The following is a 12389-nucleotide window of genomic DNA, read 5'->3' as shown; positions in this document are numbered from 1 at the left end:
TATGAATGCTCGAAGAGTCCGGAAAAGTCGTCGTTGAAAGTAATGCAATGAAGCACACCTGGGTTCCGAAACTACAGTGAGAGCGTTAGTTTTGGTAATGGTAATGAGCAAATGAGGGAAGTCTGCGAAGTGTGGAGAGGGAGTAGAGCTTCAAGCGAAGGTCGTCTGTCTGAAAGTAAACAAATGAGCAGTTGCTCGACGAAGCCTGCCCCAAGTCCCTGATCCAACACGACAATATTCCATTGTAGAGAGCAAATGATTGCGAAGCCCAGGAAACTCCGTACCTCACGCAGCGCAAGCCGTTCGGCCGGGCAGATTGAGATTGTAGGGCTGCTCAGTCGGTTGTTGTTGACTCGGGGAGCCCTTCTAGGATATGGGTTGGGCCTTCCTCAGGCCGTGGGTGGAGGACGAAGAGGATGTGGGTGGGTGAGTGTTCGTGTACTCGCGACCAGAGGAAGGTAGGTGGATGGGTATCTACAGTAGTATGCAGGGTGTTTTGTTTGTGGCAAAGTTGTAGAGTTTTTGAAGCTCGAAGCAAGATGTGATGCGGATACTTTGGTGGATGCAGATGTACAATCCGAATTTCAAGGCCCCGGCTAGAGAGCTAGAGCGCGAAAGTCAACAGCAACGCATCTCCTGGGCAACGGAACTTCACTCGCCAACCCCAGCCCGGCCGGCGACCGAGCTCCTTCATCCCGACTGTCTGGTTGTCGCCGACGCTGTCCTCGTCGTCGCCCTATCAACCAAAACCTCGACTCGACAATTTCCCACGCACTTAATCACTGCGGTCAACCAGCGACCGCTGTCTTGCACCTACCTATAAACCCCCCCACCATACATACTAAATACGCGCTTGCAAAGGCCGACAAGAGGATCCAATACTGCTTCATAACACAACACAAGACCGTACAATCCTCCACGGCCCACCTCCAGGATGGCCTCTACCACAGGCACCATGAGGGGGACCCCGAGTCGCGGCGGCAATCGAGGCACGGTGCCAGCATTCCCCAACACCAACAGTCCGGCCTCGAGTATCCCACGCCCGACTCTGGAAAATCACACCACCCAGAGCGAAGCTGGCGGATCGAGCATGAGTGTGAGCAGGCAGAAGCAAACCAAGAAAGATGAGGTGCGTGGAAACGAGAAGGAGACAGATATGTAGGGCCGGGTTTGTTTGCTTCGGGACACCTCTGACAGGATATCCCATTCTAGGCAATCCGAAGAAAGATCGAGACGGATCTCAGCAAGAAGAGGCATACCACCAGTCGGGCCAGACAGACCCGAAAAGCCCCCCCTGGAACCGTCCTCGCTCTCCGCCCGAGTCAAGCTCTCCAGATCAAGCCCAACACCACCGTCGCCGAGGCTGCGCAGCTGATGGCCGCAAAGAGGGAGGACTGCGTACTGGTGACCGACGATGAAGACCGGATTGCCGGTATCTTCACCGCAAAAGATCTGGCATTCCGGGTCGTTGGAGCCGGGATCAAGGCCGGCAATGTGACCATTGCCGAGATCATGACCAAGAACCCGCTCTGTGCGAGGACGGATACAAGTGCTACGGATGCTTTGGACCTTATGGTCCGAAAGGGCTTCCGCCATCTTCCCGTGATGGACGAGAACCAAGATATTTCGGGTATCTTAGATATTACAAAGTGCTTCTACGATGCCATGGAAAAACTGGAACGCGCCTACAGCTCCTCGCGGAAGCTCTACGATGCATTGGAGGGTGTTCAGTCAGAGCTTGGGTCGAGTCAACCCCAGCAAATCATCCAATATGTGGAGGCTCTGCGATCGAAAATGTCGGGGCCCACGCTGGAATCAGTCCTCGACGGCAAGCCCCCGACCACCGTCTCCGTCCGGACATCGGTGAGAGAAGCAGCGGCATTGATGAAGGAGAACCATACCACTGCGGTATTGGTCCAGGACCAAGGCTCGATCACTGGTATATTTACCAGCAAGGATGTTGTACTGAGGGTCATCGCACCTGGGTTGGACCCTGCGACTTGCAGTGTTGTCCGTGTTATGACCCCACACCCTGATTTCGCTCCCATGGATATGAGTATCCAAGCTGCCCTCCGAAAGATGCACGGTGAGACAACTTTGCACCCTTTCCCTTTGTTTCTTCGCTGATCTCCATTCTTCAAGATGGCCACTACCTGAATCTCCCAGTCATGAACGAGGCCGGAGAAATCGTCGGAATGGTCGATGTTCTCAAGCTGACCTATGCTACCCTGGAGCAAATCAATACCATGTCCACCGGGGACAGTGAAGGTCCGGCATGGAATAAATTCTGGCTCTCGCTTGAGAACGAGACGGAATCGATCATGTCTGGGGAGGGCAGTCACCACCACACCCAAGGAGCGAGATCATTAATGTCACCTGACATGTCCCGGGGCCATGAGCGGATCGTTGACGCCAGCGTTGCGCCCGGAGATTCTGCATCTCACATTGGGGTCGAGTCACCACCTCACTCGGTTGTCACTAGCCCAGCGGAACAGAATGTGGATGAGATCCCCTTCCCATTCAAGTTCAAGGCTCCCAGCGGCCGTGTTCACAGACTTCAGGTCATTGCGGCCAATGGAGTCGCAGAGCTCATCGATGCGGTTATCTCCAAACTTGGCGCAGAAGTCGACGCCGTTGGAGGCATGGCAACTTCCGAGAACGGTAAAGTTGGCGCTTCTGGGTTTGCCCTCAGCTACTTGGACGATGATGGAGACACCGTTGCTATCACCACGGACCACGATTTGCTGGATGCCATTATTCTTGCCCGTCAAGGACACCGTGACAAGGTCGACTTGTTCGTTCACGACCCCGAGAAGCCCCCTATTAGCGCCACTCTGGATCCCCGTCTCGTCATCCCTAACGAGCCGACCCCACCTCCATCTTCCATCCGCGAGCGAAAGAAGATTATTTCCGAGGATGACGAGAGCGACGAGGAGCTGCCAGTCAAACGCAGAAAAAATACCTCCCCGCCTGTCCAACAGCAGGCCGTTGCTGGTGTCCCGAACGAGCTTTTGCTACCTGGGGCGATTGTAACTTTAGCGGTGGTTATCGTTGGTGTGTTTACTTTGACTCGCTTGACGAGCCGTAACTAATCATTGTTTCGATGGGAGCGTGATTGCGGGGAGCGTGATTACTGGGAGAGATAGCGAGAGAGTTAGAGTGTATTAGATTGCAACGGGAGCGTTTGGGTTACTGTATATTTTGTCTCTATTATATCCAGAGTGCTAGCATTAAGAGCCGGTCATGAGATTGATCTAGAGGCTCTGGCTTGTTAAATCTGTCTCTATACGATGATGCTCTGTTTCCCTTCAGTCAAATTATATATTGAGTGTGAAGCTTTCGTCATTATCTTGTAAAGCTTCGTCTGATGGTTGACATTTAGGTATGCATCCCAAAGTACACTAGCGTGGTGGGTCCGATTTTTATATATCGTATCGTACTTTATCTTCAACATCAAAATACCATACCTCGGGACAGCAGACAACAGTGCCGTCACCAACAACCATGATCCTCCGAAATGTAGCCATACGGCATGGCATGTCTCCCCGCACCCCCTGATACATGTGTACTGTCAACTAATTAATTGATTCTGCAGGCCGCAAGGCTCTAGCAGGACCCCTCCGAATCTCCTCCATCCGCTCCCTCATGACCGAAAGCCTATCCGACCCAACCACCTCCTCCGACTTGAAACCCAGCATCGTAGACCTCAACCAAGTCACATCATCTTCCTCCTCCTCCTCACCCCCTAGCGAACTCCACCTGGCCCAATCCCTCTCCTCTACCGGCGAAGCAAATCGCCGCGCTCAACCGCGGAGGGTCCGGGAGTCCACGAGTGTCCGCCGCAAATACAAGCTCCAACGCTTCATCAAAAAGAACATAGGGCACCTAGGCTCAGTCTTAGAGCCGCATTACACCCCTGGCCAGGTCATCGTCGACCCGCCGAAGCCAGAGGATGTGACGCTGGAGCTGCTCATGGCCAGCCAGTCTCACTTGGGCCACAGCACCAGCTTGTGGAACCCGATGAACCAGCGTTACATCTTTGGTGTGAGGCAGGGTGTGCATATCATTTCTCTTGAGACGACGGCTGCGCATCTGAGGCGCGCGGCGAAGGTGGTAGAAGGCGTTGCGTATCACGGCGGACTTATCCTGTTTGTGGGCACGCGACCGGGACAAGGCCCAGCGGTGGTGAAGGCGGCAGAGGTCGCCAAAGGCTGTCATCTCTTCGAGAAATGGATTCCGGGGTCGATCACCAATGGGGATCAGATATTGGCCAAGTGCGAGGTCAAGGCCGTGGGCATCAACGACGAGTACATCGAGGGCTTTGAGGACAAGGTTGCGGACTGGAAGGCGCTGAAGCCGGATTTGGTCGTGTGTATGAATCCGCTAGAGAATTACATCCTGCTGCATGAGTGTGGGCTGAATAATATCCCGACGATTGGGGTGATTGATACGGATGCGGATCCGACGTGGGTCACGTATCCCATCCCGGCGAACGACGACAGGTCTGTTCCCTCTTCCATTACATCGACCTCACGGCATCTTTGCTAATCTGTATTCCCACAGTCTACGCTGCATCCAAGTCATTGCCGGCGTCCTCGGCCGTGCTGGTGAAGAGGGTCAGCGGAAACGTCTTGCGGCTGCCCAGACTGGCGAGTCAACCTGGCTACCGCCTCAGGGACTGGGCAAGCCGTACGACGAGGAAGAAGAGAAGAAGAAGAAGCAAGAAGCGGAGATGTTGGCCAAAGCCAAGAGCCGTGCGGAGGAGAGGGCGAAGATGTCTCTGGAGGGAGGAGATATTGACCCGGTGGAGCATGAGCTGTAGAGCACCGAGGCACTGGGCTGAGGTCTGTAGAGATAGGTGTGTAGGTGTACGATGCATCGCATGGGAGGCGTCTTGATCTGGCTCGGCCCCTCCCCATACTGACTTGTTTCCCTGCATCACATCCAGTCCCTTCTGATAATTCTGCTTGTTATGATCTCGCTCAGCTTCTTACTACCTGGCCCGAGTGCAATTTGTGGTCATACGAGGCGCAGATGCATAATCAACATCTACTCTGTAGGAGGCCTCTACAGTTCTCTCTCTCTCTGTACTTCCACTTCCAAGGCATGTCTTGTCTTTTTCATGCCCGAGAATTTCTCTTCCTTCTCGGCTTCTACTTGCTCCAGTGTCTTCATATTCCGAGGTGCTTCTTGTTTGTTTATATTTCTCATTTCTTAGGCTAGGTAGCTTCTTCTCGGCTTCCCTTGGTTTGCCTACTACCCAGACTCGCATCGTCGTAGTGCACTTCGTTGAGCGCCGGTACTGTATGACCGAACCGGACCCAGCCAGCTGCAGTGCCCCGCTCCCACCGGCCCTACGCCCCTACTGTACGACCTTCCCTCTGTCTTATCCTCTCACCTGGTTTCTGATCCACCACAACATACGTGAAGCAAATCTCATCTTGCAGACCAGATCAGCACCAATAGCAACGTGCATAGTCCAAGGGATGGTGCATAGTCCACGGGATGGCGCATATTGCCAGGGATAGTGCATGCCATGCTCACTTCGGCATCATATTCTTCCATCGCCTTTCCATGTATGAAAAAGGAGGAAAAAGAAGGAAAGAGCTCGCTTGTGTACTGCTTGGTAGTACCGGTATCCAGTTCCACCGCCGCAGTCGAGTGACGCAGTCGTCATTTCCCCTTTTCCACATCTAAGGCAAACTTTTAAATAACATCATCGTCATCATGATGATCAAGAGCTAGCTGTTCCTGTGTAAAATCTCCTTCTCTGCACAACTCCATCTCACTCTTCTTTCTGACCGCAGTCATTCATTTCAACCCTCTGCTTCACTTCTTCTTCACATCTGCTCCCTACACCCTCTCTGCTCTCTCCTTTCCTCCTCAAATTGTGGAACTGTTACTTTGCATTGTGGCTTCGAAGATGCGTCTCTCCATCCTCCCCCTCCTTGCTGTCGTCGCTGGGGGTGATGCCAAAACGCCTAGCAGGTGGTCAGGATACATGAATCCCCAGTAAGCAGCAGTTTTTCTCCATCTCTCTATAGCCTAAGATCCAAATTGTCTCTCAAGATAAGATCAAAAACACGAATCCTATATCCTCCCTCTCTTCCTCCTACATCTCCGCTAATCCACACAATAGAACACCAATCAACACCTCCCGCATGGTCGACAGCTCGCCCTCCCTACTCGTTGGCTCGTACTTGAACAACACGCCCCATCTGACCGACATCATCGGGACGTGCAAGAACCAGCAGGGCGGCATAGTGGTTCGGAGTGACTGTCAGCGCAGCGTGTTGAGCATAGGAATGGCGATGGGACTGTCCGTTGTAAGTTCTTGTTGCGATGACGCGGAGAGGATGATGTGTTGGCTGATTGCTCTGGGTGCGGTAGCTGAGCTGGAAGACAACAGACTGGTGGGCCGGTGCGTTTGGGCCGAATGGTAGTAATCGGAAACGAGCCTTGGATGCAGCGGATGATTTTTTCTCGCACCTCCCGGACAGCTTGGCTATCAGTAACATCAAGATCCAGGGCACCGCTCTCCCGGCTTCGTCTACTGCTCGCTCTTTGCACCGCCGTAAATCCGGAGCCGAGGAGTTCTGTGTCTTTTACAATGGTTCGCTGCCCTTGACGTTCATGGTGCACCATCAAGTCAAAACACCCACATCAGCTGCCACCGACGCCGTCGCTGACGCCGCCGCTGCCACGGTCGCTGACCAACACTTCATCCCGCTGTTCGTAGCCACGGATGGATCTAAGATGTTGCTCACACACGTCGCTCCCATTTCTCAGCTCGCTCCTGCTCCTGGCGCCGGAACCTTGAAAGCGAGAAGCGGCTTCGACGAATACAACCACGTCGGCGCTGGTGGCATCAAACTATTGGCTAACTCCGATCCGGTTGCGAGCTGGGCTGACGTGATGAACTGGCTGAATAGCAGAACGGAAAATGGTGGGACTACACCATATCAGTCTGTCTACAGCATAGCGGCTTTCGGAAACTATTTGGGCCATAGCCTGGTCAATACCGTGCACGACGGGAAGAGTGCGTGGGGTTACAACGCCCAGTTTGCTATGGAGGGGTTCGACCACGTGAGTTGCGTTTTCAGCTCCTGTTGCTCCATGCTTTCATTGCGGTTTTTGTTGACTCGAGATACGTAGGGTTTTGCGCCAGACTGGGAGGATGACTTCAACTGGTGCTTTGGCGCTTATCCTACGAACTGCGAATCTTAGAATGGATGAGTGGGATTTTGATAGATGAGGGTGGCTGGACTTTCTCAGGCTGAGCTGGGCAGGGCTGGTTCTTCTGCCTATTTTCTTTCTGCTGTGCTGTTTGAATCTGTTAATCCTAATCGTATGGTCTTGGTCAAGTGAGTGTCTTTTGTTCCGTGAGTTTGTTATACCGATGGAAAATTGGTGCGAAGAGATAGGAGCGATTCCTGATCATTACAAGCTCCTATTCGAAGGATTTATCAAATTTCTTAAGCGATTCAATAGTTCGCAAAGGTAAGTACTAGTAAGTGTCTCTACATCAAATCTGCCATTCCGGCCCTATTTCAATAGCGGGTGTTCCTCCTTCCAAGACGGGGGCTTCCTTTGTTTTGTTGATTGATCTTTCGCCTAACGATCGATGGCGGGTGGGGTCCGACTCGTGCCTGCCAAGTCTGTCTTTATTCGTGAGAATTTCATCAACTTTCAATACTCAACGCTAAATATTCGATCAAGTCGGTCATATCAGTCACATCGTGTCTCTCTTTCTCGAGAGACAGAGCGAGAGAGAGAGAGAGAGAGAGAGAGTTTATACCGTATCCCTAACCCAACATCCATACTTCTGGCTTTGGCTTTGGCTCACTCGATCTGCTCTTCCCACACTTGATACCTGACACTTGATACCTGACACTTGATACCTATTGGTTCCCGTATCCCGACGTAGACTCTCCCAGCCAGCTAGCTGGCTAGCGAGCTAGACTTTTTGTTGCTGTTTGTTTGTTTGTTTGTACCCTGCCGCCTGCTGCAGCTCAGGTATCTCTGCATTATCTAGTATCAGGTGTGGTTGGTTTACGATGGCGATGCGCGTGCGGCACAGCATCGTTCTCCTATTCATTCTGCTCTATCGCCTTGTCCACCGCCGCCGCCTCATTCTCCCTCTCCTCCCCTTTCCCCCTCCCTCTCCTCCCATCACCGCCCCGTCTCTGCGCTCTTACCCCTGCCTCCTTTATGTATCCCCCCTCGTCTTCGTCCTTTCCCTCGCCCTCGTCCACCTCTTCTGCCTTTGTGATCGCCGCGCGCCATATTAGCTTCTACGAGCTTCTTCAGCTCCTTGACTTCGGCGACAAGAGAGTCCTCGGGCACAGGGGCGGTCTTGACGGTCTGTAGTTCAGTGGCATGCTGAGCCTCGAGTACTTTAAGGGCAACGAAGGTGTCTTGGAGGGTCTGGTCAAGGGATCGGAGTCGCATCTTGATGACTGGCCAGAAGCCTGAATTGGGCAGTCCTTTGATGAAGATATTTTTCAATCTGACATCACTCGGGCAGCCAGGGTACGCTCTTAACCGCGCTTGGAGGGCGCGCAGTCGATGCAGGTACGCGTCAGCATTCTCAACCGACGGGGTATACTTCTCGCTGAGCAGCTGCGTCTCGAGGTTGTCTTGCATGCCCGCGCTATGGATCATAGCCCCCTGGTTGGAAGCTATAGCTTCCCAGAGAGCACGAGGGTCGTTCTGTAGTGCTATATCCATATATTGGGCACAGGTATGCTCCGAGAGGTGAGAGACGATTATAGACAAGGCCTCCTTCCTGTCGTCATCCCATGTCTGGTCTTCAGAAGCAGTCTGTGGTCGTGGGAGTGGTGCCTCTTCGAGGACATGCTGGGAAACGCTCTTTTCCATGAGCTTTTTGATAACTGAGGATTTCCAGAGGTAATAGTTGTCATCCGTCAGCAAGCGTTTTTCTTCGTCCTCGAATGTAGCTTGTGGCGGCATATTGATCGTGAGTAAATTTTCGCTTCGCTAAGAGGTAGCGATTTTTAGTGGTAGTATAAGAGAGGGTGTTTTTGAGTGTAGGTTGACTATAGTCAAAAAAGTAGGCATGAATTGATCGTTTGCTTGAGGTTTTCTGATTTTGTTGAATTGCTACTGTGATAGAATCAGGAGCAAGGAGTACGGTAGTAGATTAGGTGTGAGAGTACTGAGAGCTATACCTAGTAAGGAGTAGCCAAGAGACCAGCCAAGAGGCTAGTCCATATCGAGTAAGTTGACGTAAATGGCAAGCAGCTTACGTAACATCAAAGCGAGCTTGGGAGTGCACCTACCAAGGTACATACGCGGAATTGAGAGTTTACAGAATTTGATGAGGCGTGTTTATTTGAATGATTTGAAATTCGAAATCTTTAGTCTTCAATTGTCAGTACCGGTACTTCAATCACGTTGTCTGCCATTTTGGGATTCTGCCTCTCGTCACCACGCGCACTTTTTGACTGACCAATCAATTCCATTCGCTAAAAAAGGTTATTTGCATTTTTTCATGAGGCCACATTCCCCCTTATAAGGGAAGGAGCTCTCCGGTAATACAAAGCTTCGCAAGCTCGCTTTGACAAGGGAATACAGGCAGCAGGCAGAACTCAATATTCCAACACTTATCGCAGCCGGGACAGTACAGAGAAGAGGATGTGGCGGTTGAGGGAGGGGCGAGCTGAAGCTATTACTTGTTGAGGGGGAAGGGCGAGAGGAGATGGATGATGTTGATATTGGTGGATTGTATGTTTGTATGTTTGTGTGTGACTGGAGGTTGGAGGCTGTTCAATAACTTGAATCACATGGCTATCATATAGAAATCAGAGGACGGGATATTAAAAAAAAAAAAAAAGCTATATTAGGCGAGTAGGTTGGCTGTATCTGTCTGCTAGCATGGAGGGTCAGGGGGACGATTTCCTTGTATATCTGAACCAATATATATATATATATATATATATATTAAACAAATGTCTTGTTTTATATGCAAGCTTCTTCCGATTCAGTTTATAAGATGAAAGAGGGAGAAAGAGGAAGAGAAGAGAAGAAGAAAAATAGATGTCGTGGATAATTATCTGCTCCTTTCCTTTTGTTCCCCGATTCGTGACTTGGTAGGATCGTGTTTTTCTTGAGCGGAAAAAGGAAGAAAGCGAAAAGAAAGAAGGAAATAAATATCTGAGATATGACGCACGCGGAAATATCTCCCTATCGAACGTGGGGTATAGAGATGAAGTAGAGACCATGTCAAATTAAACAAGCAAGCAACCAAGCAACCAAGCAACCAAGAAAGCAACCAATACAGACAGACCCTACTGACCACCAATCTGCCTCCTCGGAACCGGTCTGATCCACGCAACGGCCACGTTGACACCGATGGACACAACACCTATGATCCAAATGACGCGCGCGTAGTTCTTGCCATTGTAGCGGAAAACGATGGCGAAGATGATGCCCCCGAGGTTTCCCGCCGCGCCCACGAGGCCCGAGACGATCCCGTTCGCGAACGGATGGACGTGAGGCACGACGGCGAAGTTCGCGCCGTTGGCGGCGTCCATGAAGACGGCGAGGCCGGCCACGAGACTGAACATGGTGGCCTCCTGCCGCGCGTTCCGGAGGCCGATGGCGAGCTCGAAGCCGCCCATGGCGACGCCGCAGAACACCGTCCACGCCTTCTTGGCCCCGACCGAGCCGGCGGTGTACTTGTAGACGACGTCGGCGACGATGCCGCCCATGGGCCGGAAGAAGACGTTGAGGAGCCCGAACATGGCCGCCCAGCGCCCGGACCCGGTCTGGCCCAGGTGCGGGAAGTTCTTGAGGTACATGGACCCGATGATGGAGTTGATGGCGAGCTCGCCGCCGAAGGAGCAGGCGTACTGCGCCGCGAGGGAGAGGGTTTGGAGGGAGAACAGGACGGCGAGACCTTCCTTCACCGTGGGCGCCACGACGACTTCGTGCTCGGCCTTCTCGATTGCGGAGCGGGTGTTGGCTGCTTCTTGGTCGGGCTCGGAAGCATACGTGTGCTCGCCTGCGGGTCCTGTCTTCGCGAGGATCGAGGTCGGCGAAGAAGGGACGGCCACGATGTTGTCGAGAATCTGATGGCGGTTGGCCCAGACGCCGGCGGGACAGTCTTCACACATGAAGAGGATACCCAGTGCGACGGCAGTGATGATGATGAAGGGGACGATGAACGAGACTCTCCATGCTACGTGAGGTGTAAGGTTCTGGTCATTGACGAGAGAGTCGAAGATGGCGGGCATGACAAAGTACTAGAGCTGTTTCTTAGCATGACGAAGATGATGGGCTGGCTATCCATGGAGAGGAGCACGAACCGTAATGCCACCACCCGAGTTACCGAAACCTCCAGCCAAAGCGTTCGCCGTGCCGACAACGTTCTTGTCGAAGAACGCCGTCGACCAAACCTGGCACGGGACGAAAGAAGCGCCGAGTATACCGATAAAGAACCGCAGCACGACGATGCCAGCCGGCGTGGTCACGGTGCCCGCGAGCGCAGTTGGGATGGCACCACCCATCAGGCATCCCACGAAGACATAGCGAGGGCCGACTTTATCGCAGAGGGGACCAGCGATGAGGCGGATGACCAGCGTACCGGTGAGAGCCATGATATTGGAATTGGCCACCTCATTCTGGCTCATGCGAAGATCCTCACGAATAGTGCGGGTGAGAAGTGGCGGGAAGGCATACCTGCGATGTGAATGTGAGCAATTGCCTGCGCGCCGGCAAGTGAGAAAGTGGGAGGTGAAGCTAGGATGGGATGGGATGGGATGGGATAGCTACCAGGACAAGAATGCGACCAGGAATCCAAACCAGGAGAAGAAGAAGGTCCGGCCATATCTGTCGATTGGGTTAAGCATAGGGATCGAGCGCGCTTTGCCGTTCAGCGGATTGACCTCTGGCGCCGTCCAGAGGAGAGAGAGCTTGAAACCCATGGCGATCGGTTGGGTTGTTGTTGTTGGTGTTCTTGTTCTTGTTGTCGGCACCGTACGGATGTTTCAAGCGGGTGTTATCGTTGACCTCCGAATGATTACTGATCTTGCTGCTGTGCAAGGTGAAGATCAAACCAGACCAAACCACGAGAAATACCCCGCCTGGTATATGTTGTTCTGTATGGGAATATATCTCTCCACTTCACCCCACCTTGGTTGCGCTCGTCTGAGGATGGACATTAAAGATATCCATAGACTAGGGAAACGTATGTCTTAACTCTCTTCTCGCAGCGTATACGACGTCCTGCAATTCATAGTCCGACTCGCAGATATCGGATGCAGCAAAGGAAGTATAAAAGTGAAGTGTAAAGATATACTACGTAGTATGAAAGAAGAGTGCATGCCCCGAATCCACGGAATATCGAGCGGGACGAAGACAGTGAC

At 52.5% G+C, this 12389-nt stretch overlaps 5 protein-coding genes across 5 annotated transcripts; 3 read left to right on the top strand and 2 right to left on the bottom strand.

The window, feature by feature from the left end:
* Positions 1-934: 934 nt before the first annotated feature.
* Positions 935-3092, top strand: L3040_003545 (uncharacterized protein; the record flags this gene model as incomplete). The annotated part of the gene is made up of 3 exons (XM_007291860.1): positions 935-1129; positions 1213-2086; positions 2143-3092. The coding sequence occupies 3 exons, from the start codon at positions 935-937 to the stop codon at positions 3090-3092; spliced, it is 2019 nt and encodes a 672-aa protein (XP_007291922.1).
* A 412-nt stretch (positions 3093-3504) lies between these two features.
* L3040_003544 (uncharacterized protein) lies at positions 3505-4822 on the top strand (the record flags this gene model as incomplete). The annotated part of the gene is made up of 3 exons (XM_066156453.1): positions 3505-3535; positions 3596-4502; positions 4564-4822. 3 exons carry the CDS (start codon positions 3505-3507, stop codon positions 4820-4822), a joined length of 1197 nt encoding a protein of 398 aa, XP_066012041.1.
* A 1101-nt stretch (positions 4823-5923) lies between these two features.
* Positions 5924-7227, top strand: L3040_003543 (uncharacterized protein; the record flags this gene model as incomplete). The annotated part of the gene is made up of 4 exons (XM_007291858.1): positions 5924-6012; positions 6140-6326; positions 6391-7086; positions 7156-7227. 4 exons carry the CDS (start codon positions 5924-5926, stop codon positions 7225-7227), a joined length of 1044 nt encoding a protein of 347 aa, XP_007291920.1.
* Positions 7228-8172: 945 nt separating this feature from the next.
* Positions 8173-8973, bottom strand: L3040_003542 (uncharacterized protein; the record flags this gene model as incomplete). Its single annotated transcript, XM_007291857.1, has 1 exon — positions 8173-8973. The coding sequence occupies one exon, from the start codon at positions 8971-8973 to the stop codon at positions 8173-8175; it is 801 nt and encodes a 266-aa protein (XP_007291919.1).
* A 1337-nt stretch (positions 8974-10310) lies between these two features.
* On the bottom strand, positions 10311-11948 carry L3040_003541 (uncharacterized protein; the record flags this gene model as incomplete). Its single annotated transcript, XM_007291856.1, has 3 exons — positions 10311-11267; positions 11331-11703; positions 11797-11948. The coding sequence occupies 3 exons, from the start codon at positions 11946-11948 to the stop codon at positions 10311-10313; spliced, it is 1482 nt and encodes a 493-aa protein (XP_007291918.1).
* Positions 11949-12389: the final 441 nt, after the last annotated feature.

Source organism: Drepanopeziza brunnea (assembly GCF_022702325.1).
Source record: "Drepanopeziza brunnea f. sp. 'multigermtubi' strain 214-2 chromosome Unknown ctg5, whole genome shotgun sequence".
In the NCBI taxonomy this organism is placed as follows: domain Eukaryota; kingdom Fungi; phylum Ascomycota; class Leotiomycetes; order Helotiales; family Drepanopezizaceae; genus Drepanopeziza; species Drepanopeziza brunnea.
This window is presented reverse-complemented; position numbering and strand designations above follow the sequence as displayed.